At 37.0% G+C, this 18,790-nt stretch overlaps 2 protein-coding genes across 7 annotated transcripts in view; one reads left to right on the top strand and one right to left on the bottom strand.

The window, feature by feature from the left end:
• Positions 1-718: 718 nt before the first annotated feature.
• On the bottom strand, positions 719-3,622 carry rfk (riboflavin kinase). Its single transcript, XM_046871439.1, has 4 exons — positions 3,205-3,622; positions 2,478-2,629; positions 1,346-1,448; positions 719-1,252 (listed from the first exon to the last, which is right to left on the bottom strand). Exons 1-4 carry the CDS (start codon positions 3,284-3,286, stop codon positions 1,110-1,112), a joined length of 480 nt encoding a protein of 159 aa, XP_046727395.1. The 5' UTR covers positions 3,287-3,622; the 3' UTR covers positions 719-1,109.
• A 5,314-nt stretch (positions 3,623-8,936) lies between these two features.
• LOC124400333 (beta-1,3-galactosyl-O-glycosyl-glycoprotein beta-1,6-N-acetylglucosaminyltransferase-like) overlaps positions 8,937-18,790 on the top strand; it is a 17,155-nt gene continuing 7,301 nt past the window's right edge. For 2 of the 6 annotated variants that reach the window (XR_006928367.1, XR_006928366.1), the window contains exons 1-2: positions 8,937-9,162; positions 9,765-9,844. Coding sequence is in view for 4 of the 6 variants with exons in the window: in XM_046872080.1 (XP_046728036.1) it covers positions 15,998-17,263 (1,266 nt within the window). In the remaining 2 variants the exon portion in view is untranslated. Of the gene's footprint in view, positions 9,163-9,696; positions 9,845-13,773; positions 14,328-15,971 lie in introns of those variants that run through there. The other 4 variants (XM_046872080.1, XM_046872081.1, XM_046872082.1 and 1 more) reach the window with 4 other exon arrangements.

The raw sequence follows: 18,790 nt of genomic DNA, 5'->3' as shown, positions 1-18,790 counted from the left end.
TTCTAATTTATTTTCATTCAGAAATGGGAAAAAATTAAAAGTTTGGGAGCTGTGATTGTTGGGAATGTATTGTAATGGGTTTAGATCTTAGTTGTATCAATGTTAAGGTAAAATATATTTGGTTGAACGGCTGTATTGGGTTCCATAAGAGCACACCATGGACTAAAAAAAACAGTGTCAATTTATGTACAAACTAGATAAAAGAAAGCAATTTGTGTATGTATTATATATATATATATATATACAGACTCACATCAGTGTGTTTATTTTTATGAACGTTCATTGTGCAATAGGTTTTATTTAAAACCACTTCATTCACCAAAACCACCACCAAATTAGGTCCCAATTATTATTTTAGAGTCTTACTTGTGTTAGAGCTAATGGCTCAAACAGTTTTAGTTCAAGTGACCAGGCAAGCAGATTAAACATAGTAATAAATATAATCACATTGATATACATATGGTGTAAATTCTACCACTGCACCTGAATAAGAACAAAAATGGTTATGCTTCAGATTTCTGGGCTATAATTAGGCTATGACCTATAAATTCACTTCTGTACATCATATTCCTTTGATTACATACACAACACATTCTCTAAGCAAATTAGAGCTTAAATTAACATTATATATATATATATATATATGAAGCACAGTCTAAAATGCAGACTACATCTGGTACAGTAAAATGTTACTTAAAAAAAAAAAAAGTAAACAGAAGCCTTTTACGATTTTAATTTTACAGCAATTTGTCATCTGTAGAAATGATTCAGCAAGAAACCAATCATATGACTGATTTCAGATCTTCTGGATTGTGATCTGTAAAGGCTGAGCCTAGAAAAGTTTCAGTCATGGGAGTTTCCGGTTTCTCACTATAAGAACCGCGTGTGGTTTCTGAACTGGCCGAGGTAACGTCATTGCCTTCATTAAAACCAGCGCAACCTGACCTCTCAGTTTCATCTTCCAGAAAGAACTAACCGACTTAATTCAGTGCCTGCACTGGCCATACCATGTGTGTAAACCTTTCTAAAAGATGCTATAATACAAAAATAATGCACCAATGCATATGTTACAGTGGTTTCACTCTGATAAAACTAGATCAAGTTACATTTTAATGATTATTCAAGATCTGTTTGTCTATCGTGGATGTGGACGTCCGGAAAAAGGTGTCTTCTTTCAGCTTTATGTGCTCGGGCAGGTCCAGGTATCTTCTTGCCTCGTCGATATCGCTGCGAATGGCTGTGATCAATTCTTCTGCAAATTGACAAAGCATGCATGTCAGTGGTTTGCCATTTTAATCCGTGTATCTGTCTGTATCGAACACATGGATTTGTGTGTGCGATTTACCTAGTGAGCTGAATCCCCTTTCCGGGCGAATGTAGCCCACCAGGACAACGCTCAGCATCTGACCGTAGAAATCCTCCTTAAACTTGTGGATCAAATGAGTTTCCTGCGAGAGAGATAAATATATATATATATATATATATATATATATATATATATATATATATATATATATATATATATATATATAAAATCAGTAATGTACCTAATAATCCATCTTCTCTCACTGCTTAAATATATCAATATCTGCTCTAGGTATTGGCAAATACATCATATTGATCTAGTATGTGTTTTTGAGCTTTCTCCTTCTAAAAAACACAACAGAAAAAGCTTATCTGAAATCCTAAACTGATCTGTAATGAGCTGATTCTCAGATTTTGCTTACTCAGCATGCCTGCCTACTCTTTTTGAATTTTATATTTGTGCTTTTGCCTTGATGGTAGAGTCATGTCTGTGTATCAAAATAAAATCTGTGGATCGCAACCAGAACCAGAGACAAATTTGTGATGGCCCAGCTTAGAACTTTTTTTCCCCATGTTCATTACAACCCACTCAGTTTTTAAATATAATGCTTAATAGGAGCACTATATATGATTAATATAAATTATAAATGTAAAAAAAAAGTCTGTATCTTGCACCAACAGGCTACAAAGCCATGAAAAAAACACTGGTAAAACTCAATCCTCCTCCTGTCTTTTTGGTCTAATACGCAAATGTAATATTGATGTCGTTTATGAACGATTCGTTCATTTGGAACGAGTCTTTAATGTGACTCAGAAGAACGAGGAGTGTGAATTGTTCATTTTCTACAATTGCAAGCTACAGAATTGAGTACTTCATCTCATGAATCCTCTTGTCAGCGTCTTTGATTTGAGTCTCCTATAGACGCTACACAATGCGAGATCAGGTTTCTTTGTCTGAACCTTGACATTATTGTTACAATAATTATGGGATTCAAAAACAACCCCTAATGATATGAACCAGAAGATATGAGAGGCGAGTTACTCGATCTGTTTATTATAATTTGTCCTTAGCTGCAGTGTAATAATTTCATTATTGGAACTATAGTTAAAATGTGTGTATGTAGACGAGACGTGTTGGGGGATCTGCTTATTGCTTACTGCTTCTTTCTCACCATAGATTTCTTGCTGTTTTGGTAGTAGGGGTTCCAGCCGATGCTCATCACCATCTTATGGATGTCTCCGTTGTCCACACGGGCCCAGCCGTAGTAGATGCCAGTGCTGATATCTGCAGGCAGACTGTCCACTACAGACTCCGGGAAGTTTGCTGTGGTACGTATAAAGGAGATCATTAACATCTTAGCTTGTACCAATGTTTTAAATCCTAAAATCATGTAATTCTTATGCACAAGCAGCATCCAGAATAACTCTATTCTTTCGGTCAGTATCTACTCTTAAACCTCTGACCTCCACAGACATTGTGTAGGACAAGCCTGTATATTTGGTGCTGGGGGTCTTTGTGAGTTGAGAAAGCACTTTTTTATTACAGTGAGTTGTGAAGTGACCTCCTGATACCATTCAATAACATATGGATCATCATTATTTCACCTGAGTCAAGACATAAGACCAAATAGGGTAGTTAACTAGCAATCTGGGGAAATAACATTATTATTTAGGACATCCTAGAAACACAAAAAATACATCTATTCAGTCATGTCAAACTTGAATTGTCTTCAAAAGATATTCATCAAAATATGTACTAAATAGTCATTTTAAGAACAGTATCACATTAGAAAATTAGGGCCCTAAGTAGGGTGTATAAACCCTGTTCATTTACAACCTACGCAGTTCGCCTACATGACTTAAAAAGAGTCGGATTGAGACACCGCCCAGCGCTCTTACCTGTCGGGATTCCCAGATCTTTGCTTCCTCTTCCAAATCCCCGAATCACCGGTCCTCGGCAGAAGTACGGCAGACTCCTCATATCCACGGTTTCACTGCTAGCTGAAATATTGTATTATATATATAAAATAAAATAAAATTCAAATTATTAGCTTGTTTCTGGCTAGTCTGGTACTCTGTGTACAGTTAAACGCCGGCAGGAAGCGCCCCGCTGACCCTGTGGATTCTTCTAGAACTTCTCGCACAATGTGTCTGGTTTTTGCTTTCACAAAACACCGTAAATGTAAGCAGTGTTAAAAAAATAAAACAAATGACACTGACAGTAAGCTGAAGCTCTGCACTCGCGCTACTGTCATATGTAGTAGCAAAGAGTCAGGACGTCATTTTTATTCCCACAAACACCGCCCTCAGACGGCATGCGCAGGATATGACGACATCAAAAAGCGCCATTCAATTTAAAAGTCTAACAATAAAAGTCTAATCCACAAGACGAGTTTATCACCCCGTCTGTTTCTTAAAACTTAGTTTTTGGAAATGTTAATTTAGGGTTTTTTTTTTAATAAAAAAGAGATTATTATTAATAATAATATTAATTATTATTTAATATTAATTAATCAAGGGGCGGACTTCTGAGCAGGCTGGGATATGCGGAAAAAAAAAAAATTCACTGTGCTGTAATGTATATGTGACAAAGGCTATTCTATTCTAAACCATAAGGCATAGAGAGTTGAAACTTGGGCAGATGGTTCGTATAAATTTGGAAAGAGGATGACAAAGTATCAACCCAGTTGGCCAATGGGGGGCGCTACAGTCCAAAATAATTTTCACACATTTTTGGCCATAGCTTGTACAAGGTTTATCGTAGACTCAAAACTTTCAGATGCTTGGAATCCATCCAGTGGGTCAAAACAAAGAAAATGGCCATTGGCTTATTTGCTCTACAAAGTTCGCTTTTTCCGAATAATTGAGTTATGTTAAAAAACATACTTTTGCAAACTAGTCCTAGGTTTTTCGCACCAACAGAAATAATGGGATTGTTAATAATTATCATAAAAAACGTTGAACTTTCAACTCACCTTCGCAAAGGCTCAACAAAAAGTTTCCAAGTAGGCGGGCCCACTTTTACGAAAATGGCTATAAATCATGAAATGAATGAGATATCCTTATTCCGCTAAACAAGGAAACAAATTACTGTAAATGTTGTGTCTGTGTTCAATGTACCAGAAGTGTTTACTAGGACATTTGCATAACTCAAAAAACATAGTTGCCATCGGCCAATGACATTTGAGCACCTGTTAGACAAGGTTAACGGAGGCCGATCAAAACGTAAACCAGTGGGCATGTTCAACCCATGGCCCTATAAGTCTGTAAGAATTTTGAGCGATATCGTGTTTTTCAAGTCTATAATTAGTTGTATTTTGCTAAATTTTTCAAACATACACAAAAATTTTATATGGTCTGATAGATCTCCTTATGTTGAGCAACTTTGCCTCAAGGACCACTTCTGTCAATCAAATCCTCCACTCATTTTTCTTTATAATTTTAAAAACCTACTTTTGTGAAACGAAAAAAACAGCTATTAATTTACATGAATACAGCTTGACTTGTGCATTTTGCAGCACATGTGGTTTGAGAGCTGACCAGCACAAGCTCTGACAATCCTATAAAATTATGTGAATATACCCACGTGTTTAGAGGCCTTCCAGGGGGCCTTTAAGTAAGCAAGATAATAATCTCATTGGTTAAAGCAGGGGTGTCCAATCTTTTCCACAAAAGGGCCGTTGTGGGTGCCGGTTTTTACTGCAAAAATTCAAAAGCAACATCTGATAGTCACTAAAAATGAAAATCATTAGAGGTAAACAGGTAGAATTTGGTGTAGACTTGCTGGGTTGGAATGAAAACCTGCATCCACAGATTGGACACCCCTGGGTTAAAGCAACATCTCTAAGATACATAGATTTAATGAAGTACAAATAGTTTGTTACTGTACTTAAGTAGATTTTTTTTGTATTAGTACTTTACTTTACTATTAATATTTTAGACAACTTTTTACTTCCCTCATCATTTTTTACACAAATATCTGTATTTTCTACTTCTCACATTTTCGAAACAGGCTTACTTTAGTTTTATTCTATTGGGTGAAATGTCAATATTTTTTCTTCTAATTGTGCAACATTTTTAGCCCATCAACCTTTTCCTTTCTTTCAACGGCTTTTTAAAACTTTTTCAATTGTGTTCTATATGGTGGTTGTCCAACCTGGATGCATTTATTAGATAACAACATTTGAAATTAGTTTTGTATTATTATATTAATAGGATGTGAGGTCCAGTTACCAGCGGGATACTAAAACAGGTAGTAGTAATGGCTACTTTTTGCTTAAGTACAAGTCAGAGCCCAAACTTATTTACTTTAACTTGTAGTCAGTAGGGAGAAGGATGTGTGTTTCTTTTTCACCTCTGTGGCAGTCCTCAATTATCTGGCCTCCATCGCTCTACTCTGTTGAGTTTCTTTAAGCTACATCACAGGATCCTCTCATATGAAGCATGGTGGAAATTTAAACTCAGGAACAAAAGTGCTACATGCTTTATTTTGTGTATAATTCTGAAGCGCACATACTGTATCAAAGATGTGTTAAACAAGGTTACAAGGTGTGTGTAACAATAATATGGAGGGAGATGAATCAGTCAACATGAATAAGCTTGTCAATTGAGCCTGTGGAACAATGAAGAAAGGTGCACAGGCAGCTTCCCATAGGGTCAGATGACTTAATCAGGAGAGCACATCCCCTCTATTTCACAGGACCACAATTAAACAAGCCTGCTGGTCAAGTCAAGTTTATTTCTATAGTGCTTTTCACAACAGGCATTGTTTAAAAGCAGCTTTACAGAATTTCAAGGTGAATGGTGTGCATTTATCCCTGATGAGCAGCCGTGGTGACTGTGGCAAAGAACAAGTCCCTTAGATAAAATGAGGAAGAAACCTTGAGAGGAACCAAACTCAAAAAGGGGAACCCATGCTCATTTGGGTGACATCAAGAGTGTGATTCTAGTCTTTAAACAATACAGAACACTGTAGAGTGAGAACTAACATGAGCACTGAAATGTAAGATTATGATTAATGTCCTTTCTACAGTCTTTTACAGTCATTTGTGGTTATAGAACCAGGAGCTACTGAGCAACTCATAAAATAGCTCAACACTTGCGATCATCACAGATCCAACACCAGCTTCTCCATGCCAGAGCCTTTAAACACTCAAGGAGGTCCACTGTCCAAACTCAACATGAAGTGGGATCCAGTTGGCGCTGGTATGTCTCTAGATGGTACAAGATGTTAGCGGCATCTACTTCTTTAAAGGTCCACAATCTTCATAAGGTGGGACGTGACTGGGGCTGGCGCAACCTCAGGATGCCTCGGGATGGGTAGAGAAAGAAAAGCAGTGGAGATGAATTAGCGTAGCTGCTGTTTATGATATTAACAAGCACAAGTTGATAATTGGGAACTTAAACTGGGAGAGTGTGTCTGAGTCCCGAACACTGTCAGAAAGACTATTTCAAAGTTTAGGAGCTAAATGTGAGAATGCTCTTCCACCTTCAGTGGACTTTGCTATTCTAGGAACTACTAGAAGTCTCAAGTTTTGAGATCTCAGGGAGCATGACAGATTGTAACGTGTTAGAAGACTGGATAGATACATGGGAGCCAAACCATTTAGTGTTTTGTAAGTAAGTAGCAGTAGTTTGCAGTTTCTTTAGTCACATCTTGTTCTTATTTTTTTGCATTTAATTTAATTGTTTTTGCATTGATTTAAAACTATTAGAAGCGGAATACAAACATAATTGTTGTTCGCTGTCAGTGGATTTCCTGTTACAATGAAAGAACGATCAAACTGCAAACCTTGGTAAGATTTGACATGGTTGACAACCATTGTACTTTTTAAAAGTATCATTACTTTTTTTATATAATTTTTTAAATAATTTATTTCTCATGCGTTTAATTTAAAATGCAGAAATTTCCTGCTGTCAAAAATAATTGCAATCATAATTAGTATTACCAATAACTATTAGTAATAGTACTATTTTTATTAGTAGTATCATTATGAATAATCAATTATTATTTTTAATAACTTTTCTTTTGTTTCAAAAAAGCTTTACGTGGAAAACAAAGTTCAAGAAAAAATAAATCTATTTTAAAGTACAGTTTTACAGATTCTATTTCTTTTGTGAATAAGTTCAAAAAAAGGAGTGTAATAGTTCACATTATAGCCCTAACCTTACCCAACCTGTTTAACATTCAAAATAAACAGGTAAGGAGAAAAGAAAAGCAATGATAATACACAGGCTTAACAACATGTGTTTTACTTAACAGATAAACTGTGTTTATTCATATCTTCTAAACAACTTTAACCTATTTTTTAGGGATTTAATCAGCTAGTTCTTTGTTCTATCTCTTCCTAAGTATCCCTGGGAGGAAGGGGTTAATAGCTTTTTATTGTCATTTCAATCATATAACACAGTGAAATGAGACAATGTTCCTCCAGAACCCTGGTGCTACATAAAACAACATAAAGCTATATAACAGAAAACACAAAGCTGACGACTAGTAATTGTTCTCGCCACATAAAGTGCATCATAAAGTGCGACTCAAGACAGTGTAAGAAAACACAAGACAGTGTTGGACAAATACACAAAACACAAAATAACCTTAAAAATGATGGTCGCTATCTGCCAATGACATTTGAGCACCTGTTAGACAAGGTTAATGGAGGCCGATCAAAACGTAAACCAGTGGGCATGTTTAACCCATGGCCCTAAAAGTCTGTAAGAATTTTGAGCACAAGGTTATGATATGTGATGTGTTATGTGTAGGACTTGCTAAAAAGATAAGTTTTTAATCTGCACTTAAACTGGGAGAGTGTGTCTGAGTCCTGAACACTGTCAAGAAGACTATTTCAAAGTTTAGGAGCTAAATGTGAGAATGCTCTACCACCTTTAGTGGTCTTTGCTATTCTAGGAATTACTAGAAGTCTCGAGTTTTAAGATCTCAGGGAGCATGACAGATTGTAACGTTTCAGAAGACTGGATAGATACATGGGAGCCAAACCATTTAGTGTTTTGTAAGGAAGTAGCAGTAGTTTGTAGTCGATTCAAAATTTAACAGGTAGCCAGTGTAGGGATGCTAAGATTGGGGTTATATGATCATATTTTCTTGACCTTGTGAGAACTTTGTCTGCTGCATTCTGGACTAACTATAGTTGTTTATTGATGATGTAGGACAACCACCTAGTAATGCATTACACTAGTCCAGTCTGGAGGTCAGGAATGCATGGATGAGCTTCTCTGCATCAGATATAGACAACATGTTTCTTAGCTTAGCAATTTTTCGATTTCTAGTCCACCTGACATTGGTCACACCTTCTTGTGGAGGACTGGTGATGATCATGTTTAAAATAATAGCATCTGAATGGTTTAGCAGTACTACAGTACTCTCAATGCTCGTAAGTTTTGTGGCCTGAGGCAATCAAAGGACACCAAGCAGATCAACATGTCGGTCTGAAAGTATTTTATTGCATCCCTACCTCATAAAATCAAAGTGAACAAGTGTTTTTATTCAATCTTCAATCTTTACCCATTCCATTGCAGGGTTTCAGTTCTCTTTCCGCCCTTATAAACAAATTGCATATTCATCAACAGGGTGCGGCCAGGAAATATTGAAAAGAATGACACACATACATAAACAGAATGAAAGAGAAAGGGCAAGGGAGAGAGAGACAAAGAAAAATTGTAAGACAGTTAAAATTATGCCAATTTTCTTTAGTCACAGCTTGTTCTTATTTTTTTGCATTTAATTTCATTATTTTTGCATTGATTTAAAACTATTGGAAGCGGAATACAAACATAATTGTTGTTCGCTGTCAGTGGATTTCCTGTTACAAACAAAGAACAATCAAACTGCAAACTGTGGTAAGATTTGACATGGTTGACAACCATTGTACTTTTTAAAAGTATAATTTCTTTTTTATTATTTTTAAAAAATTTATTTCTCATGCATTTCATTTAAAATGCCAAAGTTTCCTGATGTCAAAAATAATTGCATTACCATTACAATTAATAATAATTAGTATTACCAATAACTATTAATAATAGTACTATTATTATTAGTAGTATCATTATGATTAATCAATTATTATTTTTAATAACTTTTTTTGTCAAAAACCTTTAAGTGGAAAACAAAGTTCAAGAAAAAATAAATCTATTTTAAAGTACAGTGGCCAGTTTTACAGATTCTATTTCTTTTGTGAATAAGTTCAAAATAAAATAAAGACAAGCACAAATACATAAAATAAATAAACGAATAAAGCAAAAAAGGAGCCATAATAGTTCACATTATAGCCCTAACCTTACCCAACCTGTTTAACATTCAAAATAAACAGGTAAGGAGAAAAGAAAAGCAATGATGATACCCAGGCTTAACAACATATTTTCTTTACTTAACAGATAAACGGGTGTCTGATCTTTTTGAAAGTTTCAGATTTGCTCTTCTGGCAATATCTCATTTGTTCCAGGTACAAAGTAGAAGTCACCTCTCCAAGCCATAATTTAACTGTGGGAGCCTCTTATTTCCCCCAGAACAGCAGTAGCAACTGTAAGTAAACTGTATTGAAGATATTTCATTTGCAAACTGGTTAGTTGCACTTTTAGTACTTCTAAATACACACCAAACCTGTCACCCCAAAAGCTCAGCGTCTTCAGACAAAAAACTGAAACTATGAGACAGATAAGCATCAAATGATTTTTTTTTTTATACCTAGTGGTAAAATATTTAGAAACATTCTATGTAGTTTCTTTTTCCAGTAGTGTAGTTCATGGATAACTTTAACCTGAATGAGGCAGTGTTGAGAATTAATAGTGTTTGTTCATATCTTCTAAACAACTTTGATCTATTTTTTAGGGATTTAATCTGCTGTTCCATTTCTTTCTAAGTATCCCTGGGGAGGAAGGGGTTAATGGATCAGAACAGGTCATAGAATAATGATAATGGATTTTTACCTCGTTTACACTCATCAAAACCTTTGTTGTTAACTGACTGTGATGCCTTATCTAAGCAAGGAGTATGAGTGTGTCTATAAGTATATATCTGCAGAAATAAACAAAGAAAAAGACTTTTCAAGTGAAGTCAAGAAGCTTTTTATTGTCAGTTCAACCATATATAACTGACGCAGTACACAGTGAAATGAGACAACGTTCCTCCAGAACCCTGGTGCCACATAAAACAACACAAAGCTAAAGACTAGTAATTGTCTTCGCCACATAAAGTGCATCATAAAGTGCGACTCAAGACAGTGTAAGAAAACACAAGACAGTGTTGGACAAATACACAAAACACAAAATAGCACCACCAGTAAACCTATATTACCTATATATAATACCTATTTATAATACCTATATGATACCTATATATTACACAGTGCCATGTATAGGAGAGAACTGAGTACAAAAGGGTTTGTGCTAAATAGCAATTTCAGCAGTCAAAAGGATGTGCAAAAACAGCATGTAAACAGAATGTAAAACAGTTTGTAATAATAAAGTGTTATAATATGGGTGGTGCTGTGATGATGGATGGATAGATGTGTGAAGTGAGTATGACTGTGTGTTGAGTGGGGGTTGTACTGATCAGTCACACGCTTCAGTCACACAAGTTGAGTTTGTGTGTGCGTAAGTTTTAATTCAGTTCTGTGTTGAGAAGCCTGATGGCTTGAGGGAAGAAACTGTAGCATAGTATGGATGTGGCGGCCCGAACTGCTTCCCTGATAGCATGAGGGTGAAGAGTGTGTGTGAGGGGTGTGTGGGGTCGTCCACAATGCTGTTGGCTTTGTGGATGCAGTGTGTGGTGTAAATGTCCGTGATAGAGGGGGGTAAGAGACTCTGAGGATCTTCTCAGCTGTTCCTTACTATCCTCTGTAGGGTCTTGCAATCTGAGATGTTGCGGTTCCCAAATGTGTGATGCAGCTGCTCGAGATGCTTTCAATAGACCCTCTGTAGAACTTGGTCGGGGTGGGGGGAGGAAGATGGGCTTTCCTCAGCCGTCTCAGGAAGTACTTTCTTTAAGATGGAGCTGGGGTTGAGTGACCAAGTGAGGTTCTCTTCCAGATGAACACCAAGGAATTTGGTGCACTTGACAATCTCTACAAAGGATCCATCGATGACCAGTGGAGAATGGTCGTTCTATGTTGTCCTAAAGTCAACAACCATCTTTTTGGTTTTGTCAACTTTCAGAGACGGGTTTTGGCTCTACACCAGGCTGTTAACTGGTGCACTTCCTCTCTGTATGCTGACTCATCGTTCTTGCTGATAAGATCCACCACGGTCGTGTCATCTGCAAACTTGCTGATGTGTTTCGAGCTGTGCATAGCTCTGCAGTCGTAAGTCAGCAAAGTGAACAGCAGTGGACTGAGCACACAGCCCTGAGGGGCCCCAGTGCTCAGTGTGGTGGTGCTGGAGATTCTGTTTCCAATCCAGGCTGACTGAGGTCGCCTAGTCAGGAAGTCCAGGATCCAGTTACAGAGGGATATGTTCAGGCCCAGTAGGCTCAGCTTCATAATGAGGTGCTGAGGGGTGATTGTTGAATGCTGAGCTAAAGTCTCTGAACAGCATTCATACATATGAGTCTTATTGTCCAGGTGGGTGAGGGCCAGATGAAGGGTCGTGATGATGGCATCGTCCGTGGAACGGCATGGACGATACACAAACTGCATTGGGTGCAGTGAGGGTGGAAGCTGGGTCTTGATGTGCACGACGGGACGATAGTCATTGAGGCAGGAGACTGTAGATTTCTTCAGCACGGGGATGATGGTCATCGTCTTGAGGCACATAGGAACAATGGCGCTGCTCAGGGAGATGTTGAAGATGACGGTCAAGACATCTACTAACTGTTGTGCACATTCCCTGAGCACTCTGCCAGGAATGCTGTCCGGTCCAGCAGACTTCCGTAGGTTAACTCTGCATAGAGTTGGAGTGTGTGGTGATGGTCACTGTTGACGTGTACTCCTCCAAGTTGATGAAATCGCTGTTGGTTGCAGCTTCCCTGAACATGTCCCAGTCAGTGCATTCAAAGCATTCCTGAATGGCAGACATGGATCCTGCTGGCCAGGTTCTCACCTGCTTTCAAGCTGGTCTTTAATGCATACATTTTTCTTGCAATTGAGTAAAGGATGCCAAGGCCTCATCAATGAAAGGCATGCATTCCCATTTTTCCCCACTGAATGATAGTTCCCTCTAACCTTGAAGGTAAAATGATGGGTTCTGAACAATTGGAAATTGGAAAAAAAATTAATCTTTATTTCAGAATGATCTTTTATTTGTTTTGAGATATGAATTATATTACTTATTACAAAACTGCTTTTGAAAGTAGACTGGTCCATCCAGATAGATTCATAGCTCCAGGATCAGAGGGATAACACCGATCATGATCAATCTATAGCCAAGTTAAAGAATTGGCCGAAGTATTCAGCCAAATTGGAATCTTATTTGGGACACCCAATAATAAATATAAAGGTTTGGGCCTCCCAGACCTCCCTCTCATTCCGGTTTACAGAGATGTGCCTTCTAAACTATAATTTTATAGCAACAAAAAAATTGGAGAATAATTAAATCTGAATGTATAAAGAAAGATTTAAAAAAAAGTTTTGTTACATTTTGTAACAAATACAATATCTGTGGCAGGAATACCATTTTCATTGCATTTACTCTGCAAGTCAAATAAATCAGCAGGGGATCTAAAGAATTGTATATCAGCTTGCAGATAGCAGACAGAAAATTGGCCTTTTTTGGCATTGAGAGAGAATAATATCAGATTATCTTGAATAGCCTTTGGGTTGATGTAGTGTATTAAAAAGGCACCTTATATTTTGTGTAGCATTCTTACCTAAAAATGTATCCAGCTTGATTTGAACTAATTAGTCCAGTTAATCTGCTGAGTTGATTTGTAAGAGTTTTGGGCAATATCTTTTTAATAATAATATATATATATTTTTTTTATTAAAGTTAACAAAAGTAATATGATGAATATTGTAGTTTTTTTTTACCATTTGTGTTCGAATGGACGCTAGGGTGTAACCAGATGTTGTCAAACAACTCTTTCCAACTCTCAGTGTCATGGTATTTACATCTGCTACTTGCACTGTTTAAATAGTAAACATACCTCTTATGATGCTGAGGTGATTTTAAGGAGGCCTGCCCACTTCCTACTTATGCAGAAAGACTGGAAATTTCTGTGACACACTTTTAGTTTAGTTTACACCAACATCGCACCAGTTTTGCTTTTTGTCCATATATTGGTTTGTTTGTATTAAAAATAGGTAGTATCATGTTTCCTCATTAGTGTGGGAGATTTTTTTATTTAAACTCTGATGAATGAAACGTAAAACAAGTATTTTTTGTGTTTTTTCAATTTTTAAGGTGTATCTGTTTTACCAAGCAAACCTGATCCTACGTTTCCTGACAGATTCCACCAGGGTTCTGGAGAAACATTGTTTTATTTAGCTGTGTACTGTGTCAGCTATATATATGGTTGAAATGACAATAGAAGCTTCTTGACTTGACTTGACTTTAGACACACACTTGCTAAATTTCCACTTCCTCCAAGTGGACAAACTGTAAAGATTTCTCTTCTCTTATTTAACTAAGGCAGTGTTAGGCAATGCACCTTCAAAACATGTTGCAGGATCTAAAAAATGTTAATGTGAAGAAAAAGAAATCTGGACACCAAACATATTTTGAAGAGTTTGACCCCTTTTAAGATTTTGGAGTCAAGTATTTTGTTTAGTTAAACATATTATGCTACAAGCCAATGACAGATGTTTCCTTGTGGGAGAAGATCGAGAAAAACAAGTTCTTAGAGCCAAAGATAAGCTTATAAAATCAGTTTTCAGGAACATTCTGTGAGAAAGTGAAGCCAGAAGACAATGTAATGAACTGGAGACTATTTCACAATGCCCCATAACAGTGCAGTGTCCCAAGCTCTTAGCAACCAGAGTACTTGTAACTAACTGAATAGTAAGATCGTCTTGCTGGACCTGTAGCAGCTTACACAAAAGGACTAATAAACATATATCAACAGGATGGCCATGGTAATCGAAGTTGCCTATTTTTTCTTCCGAATAATGTGGATTGCTGAATTAGGGCCTAGTCAACAATTTAATGAGTCATGAGAAGGGAAATTTTCACTTATTAATCCAATGGTGAGGTTCAATATCCAGGTACAATATGGAACCAGGCGTCTGCAGTAAGAAGTAGGGGCCAAGTTGAGGTAAGGTTGAGGTAAGGAGCTAAACAGCAGATCTTTCAGAGAATTATATACAATTATTTAGACTCCAGTCTGACTTGACAAGCTTTCTGGAATCTGTTATTCTGTGAAATCAGTGGTTAAGATATGTGAGGTAATAAAGAAGGTGTTATCAAATAGTGCTACAGACCGTGAAAGTTCTTTATCCTGTTACAGTAGATTCGCACCAATCATGGTTGAACACTGAAATTGCTATCGCACAGTTTCTTGAAAGAAGAATCATCATCTGTCAACCGTAAATTTCTATTAAACTTTTTTTGTAAATGTGACTTGAACTGATGAATTGTGCAGATGAATCCTGAATGTCAATAATGAAGGCGAGCTAACGGCATCAGAACAACTAATAATCAACTATTTCTCTAAAACAGGTCAAAGTTGAATCAGGTGAACCTTTAATTGGAGATTGTATACAAAACATAGATTTCAATTTCTGAAAATGGATGAACAACAAAGAAATGAACAAACACTTGTATAATACAGTAAAAGTGTGAATCCTGCCCGGTCTCTTGCAATCAATATAAATCAAATATGCAATCAAATAAATTAATTTGTTGCTGCTAAAATTCATAGATGCTACACAGAAAGAATTAAAATGTTGTGTATTTTCAATCACTGTAACCCAAATCATAGTTTATATCAAGAAATCCTGAAACTGTGCGCCATCATACTGACAACACGACAAAACATTTTGATGATCTTGTTTGTGAACAATGACAAAGGGATTTTTCATTCTGATGGGAATGACATGTTCATTAACGCAAATACTTACTTTTGAGAGATGAACTAAGGATTTTGAGAAAAGTAAAGGCTTTTGCAAGAAATCCAATGTATTGTGCTGTTTGTACACATTGTTTTGAGAATGCACTTACTGATTTGCAAATATTAAGGATGATTTGAGAAATGCTCCAAAGCAACTGAGAAAAACTGTAAGACATTTTATGGATTATATCACAGCTCTTGTAAAAGCCATTAATTCAAGTATATCAGGCAAGTTCTAAATTCCCTGATGGTCTAATGGTTAGGATGTGGCGCTCTCACCGCTGCGGCCCGGGTTCGATCCCCAGTCAGGGAACCAACACCAGCCATTCTTAGTGCCGGTCCCAAGCCCGGATAAATGGGGAGGGCTGCATTAGGAAGGGCATCCAGCGTAAAAACATGTGCCAAACCAAACGTGTGGATCATGAATACGGATGATCCGCTGTGGCAACCCCTAATGGGAGAAGCCGAAAGAAAGTTTATCTCAGGCAAATTCTAGAAATTCAGTAAAAGGCCTATAGTGAACACTGGTGATTTTCTTGGTGTCCATTTTCCCAATGGCCATTCCATAATCCAATATTGCTCTCTGTTATATATACCAGCAAAGCCCTTGCAATGTTGTTATCAGCAACAGCATGCCCGGTTTTAATATAATGCACTTTATCTGCTACAGGTGGTACTACTTTGACGATTGTGCTGATGGCTTTAATAAATGTTAGTCGGAGAAAATTCTGGATCTTGTTATTTGGATCCTGGACTTCTGTCTTTGTGCTCTTGGTCTTGCTGATTATCCAAGAAAAGACAAAAATGAGTTACAGGTCACTGATGTTCAAAGATGACACTATAGAGGATGAGTGTGACTGCAAGAAGATTTTACAGGAGGACACCGATGAGATTGATCATGCCAAGCTTCTGACCGTTACAAAGGGTTTTAGGAACGCAACACAGATCACTGATGAAGAGTATATAAAGCAGACAAAAGACTGCAAAAAGTTCCTTAGGACTCGTAAGTACATCCTATTCCCACTTAGTGAGGAGGAGGAAGCATTCCCGGTGGCATATTCTATTGTAATTCACCACAAGGTGCAGAACTTCGAGAGGCTCCTCAGGTCCATATACAATCCTCAAAATTTCTACTGCATTCATTTGGACAAAAAAGCTGCTGAGTCAACTATGAGGGCAGTCAGCAACATAGTCTCTTGCTTTGATAATGTTTTCTTGGCTAGCCAGTCTGAAGAGGTGATCTACGCCAGTTGGAGTCGCGTGCAGGCTGACATCAATTGTATGAAGGATCTTTACAGGGTCAGCAGCCACTGGAAGTATTTCATCAATCTTTGTGGGCAGGATTTCCCCATCAAAACCAATCTGGAGATAGTGCGTGCTCTTAAAGCACTAGCTGGTGCCAACAGCCTGGAATCTGAAATCACACCCCCTCACAAGGAGAACAGATGGAAAAAAAGCCACCAAGTAATAAATGGCAAAATCAAAAATTCCAACCAAGACAAAAATCCACCACCCTTTGGCATAAAGATGTTCTCAGGTGGTGCATACATCGTGGTCAGTCGTGATTTTGTAAACTATGTGCTCAACGACCCTAAAGCTCAGGTGCTCATATCTTGGCTAAAAGATACATACAGCCCTGATGAAATAATTTGGGCAACAATGGAACGCATCCCTGGAGTCCCAGGGTTTCTCCGTGCACATGCTAAATTTGATATCTCAGACATTTACAGCATCTCCCGACTAATCAAATGGGGAGGACATGAGGGGGAAGTGTACCCTGTATGTCAGGGTATTCACGTTCGGGATATTTGTGTATACGGGGTTGGGGACCTTTACTGGATGCTACAACAGCACCATTTATTTGCTAATAAGTTTGACACTGATTTCGACCCGATTGCCATTCGGTGCTTAGAGAAGTACCTCAGACACAAAGCACTTACAAATATTTATCATTACTTGTAGTGTAAGGCCAAAAGGCTTTGCGATTTGCATTTTAAAAACACTGGATTATATAAAGGTGGACATTCTTTATTGCTATAACCTCTAAACTAAACTCGTCTGGAAAGCTGTTCCACTCATGGAAAAATGAAGGAAATATGCAAATGGTGTATGTTTACAATTTTGGGGGTTTGCATACTGATATGATGGTATAATTTGATGTTTAATATATGTTACCTCACTATGTTTAAATACCAGATATTATGTAGAAATATGGAGGTGAATGCCAGGCAAAAAGCAAAAATGCAGATTCTTCTTGGACAATTATTAAACATGTTGGTTAGATAAATCTTAACATTTTTAATACTGTTTAATTTGTTTACAAAGCCTCATACCACAAGGAGCATTTCAGGAGTTTTAGCAGCTAACAGCTTGCCCCTTTTAAATATGTCTTAAATCAGTCCATGACATCATAAAAAAATGTATAAGTGATGTTATTCACTGCTTATAGAATTATCAAGGTTAACAAGGACAAATGTTTTTGAATGCATTACCTACATATATGTATTTATTACGCCTATGTTTGATTTTACCCAAATGAATATGGCTTCCCAATTGACTCTGGTGTCTCTCGACGGTTCTTCACCATGTCATCTCAGGGAATTTTTACTTACCTCGGTCGCCTCTAATTTGCTTATTTATATCTACATATATCTGCATTTCTGGTTTTCTGACTGTGCCTACTGTTAAAAATACTACAACAATAAATATGGCATCATTGGAGAATAAGGAAATTGAATTTGCATAGAGAATACAAGATTTGGTTTTCTTTCTTATCTTTCTCAACGGTGTAAACATGAGTTTATCACAGAATATACATTTGTGACGTGATAATGCTATCAGATCTGTGATCAACCAGATAGTTAACGTGATAAACAGGACACGAACACACACTCGACATGCATGCAAACTCAACAAACATCCTCTTTGTCTAAGCATCTTTCTCTCACCCCCGCACAACCATGCATTCAGCTACCGTACACACTTGTGTACACTCACCTGGGATCATAGAGTCTTACCATCTGTCCTGCTCAGTGATTTTCCTGCTCAACAACAAGATCAATGAAACACAATGCAGCATTTCCATTTTCCTTAGTCTTTATTAAAAAAGTTTTTTTTTGTTTTTTTTTTATTGTAACACCTCATAATATCTCTCACAATACCTTCATAATGTTCTTGTATGTGTTTAGTCTAGTTTATGCAAAGTTGTTGAAGGTTAATGAATGACATATTAATGTGTTAATGAAAGATAGTGCTTAAAGGGGAAAAGAAGATTATTTTTTTTAGTTCCTTGTTTGGGAAAAAAGTTATAAATATAAAAAATAATACAGTTCATTATTATACATTTCAACTCCTTGTGTTGTGTATTTGTAAGCTTAAAATGTATAGTTATACACTTCAAAAACTTGACCTAGAAAGTTCTCATTGTCATTGTGCAAGGCTGTGTATGTATATGTGTATACATATACACACACACACACACACACACAC

Source organism: Silurus meridionalis, chromosome 17, assembly GCF_014805685.1.
Source record: "Silurus meridionalis isolate SWU-2019-XX chromosome 17, ASM1480568v1, whole genome shotgun sequence".
In the NCBI taxonomy this organism is placed as follows: domain Eukaryota; kingdom Metazoa; phylum Chordata; class Actinopteri; order Siluriformes; family Siluridae; genus Silurus; species Silurus meridionalis.
This window is presented reverse-complemented; position numbering and strand designations above follow the sequence as displayed.

Excerpts from the sequence above, each read along its gene's own strand:
- rfk (XM_046871439.1), bottom strand. The coding sequence starts at position 3,286 with ATGAGGAGTCTGCCGTACTTCTGCCGAGGACCGGTGATTCGGGGATTT. Across the intron at positions 1,449-2,477 it reads AAAACAGCAAGAAATCTATG|GAAACTCATTTGATCCACAA; the intron begins GTGAGAAAGAAG and ends TCTCTCTCGCAG. Across the intron at positions 1,253-1,345 it reads AAGGGGATTCAGCTCACTAG|AAGAATTGATCACAGCCATT; the intron begins GTAAATCGCACA and ends GTCAATTTGCAG.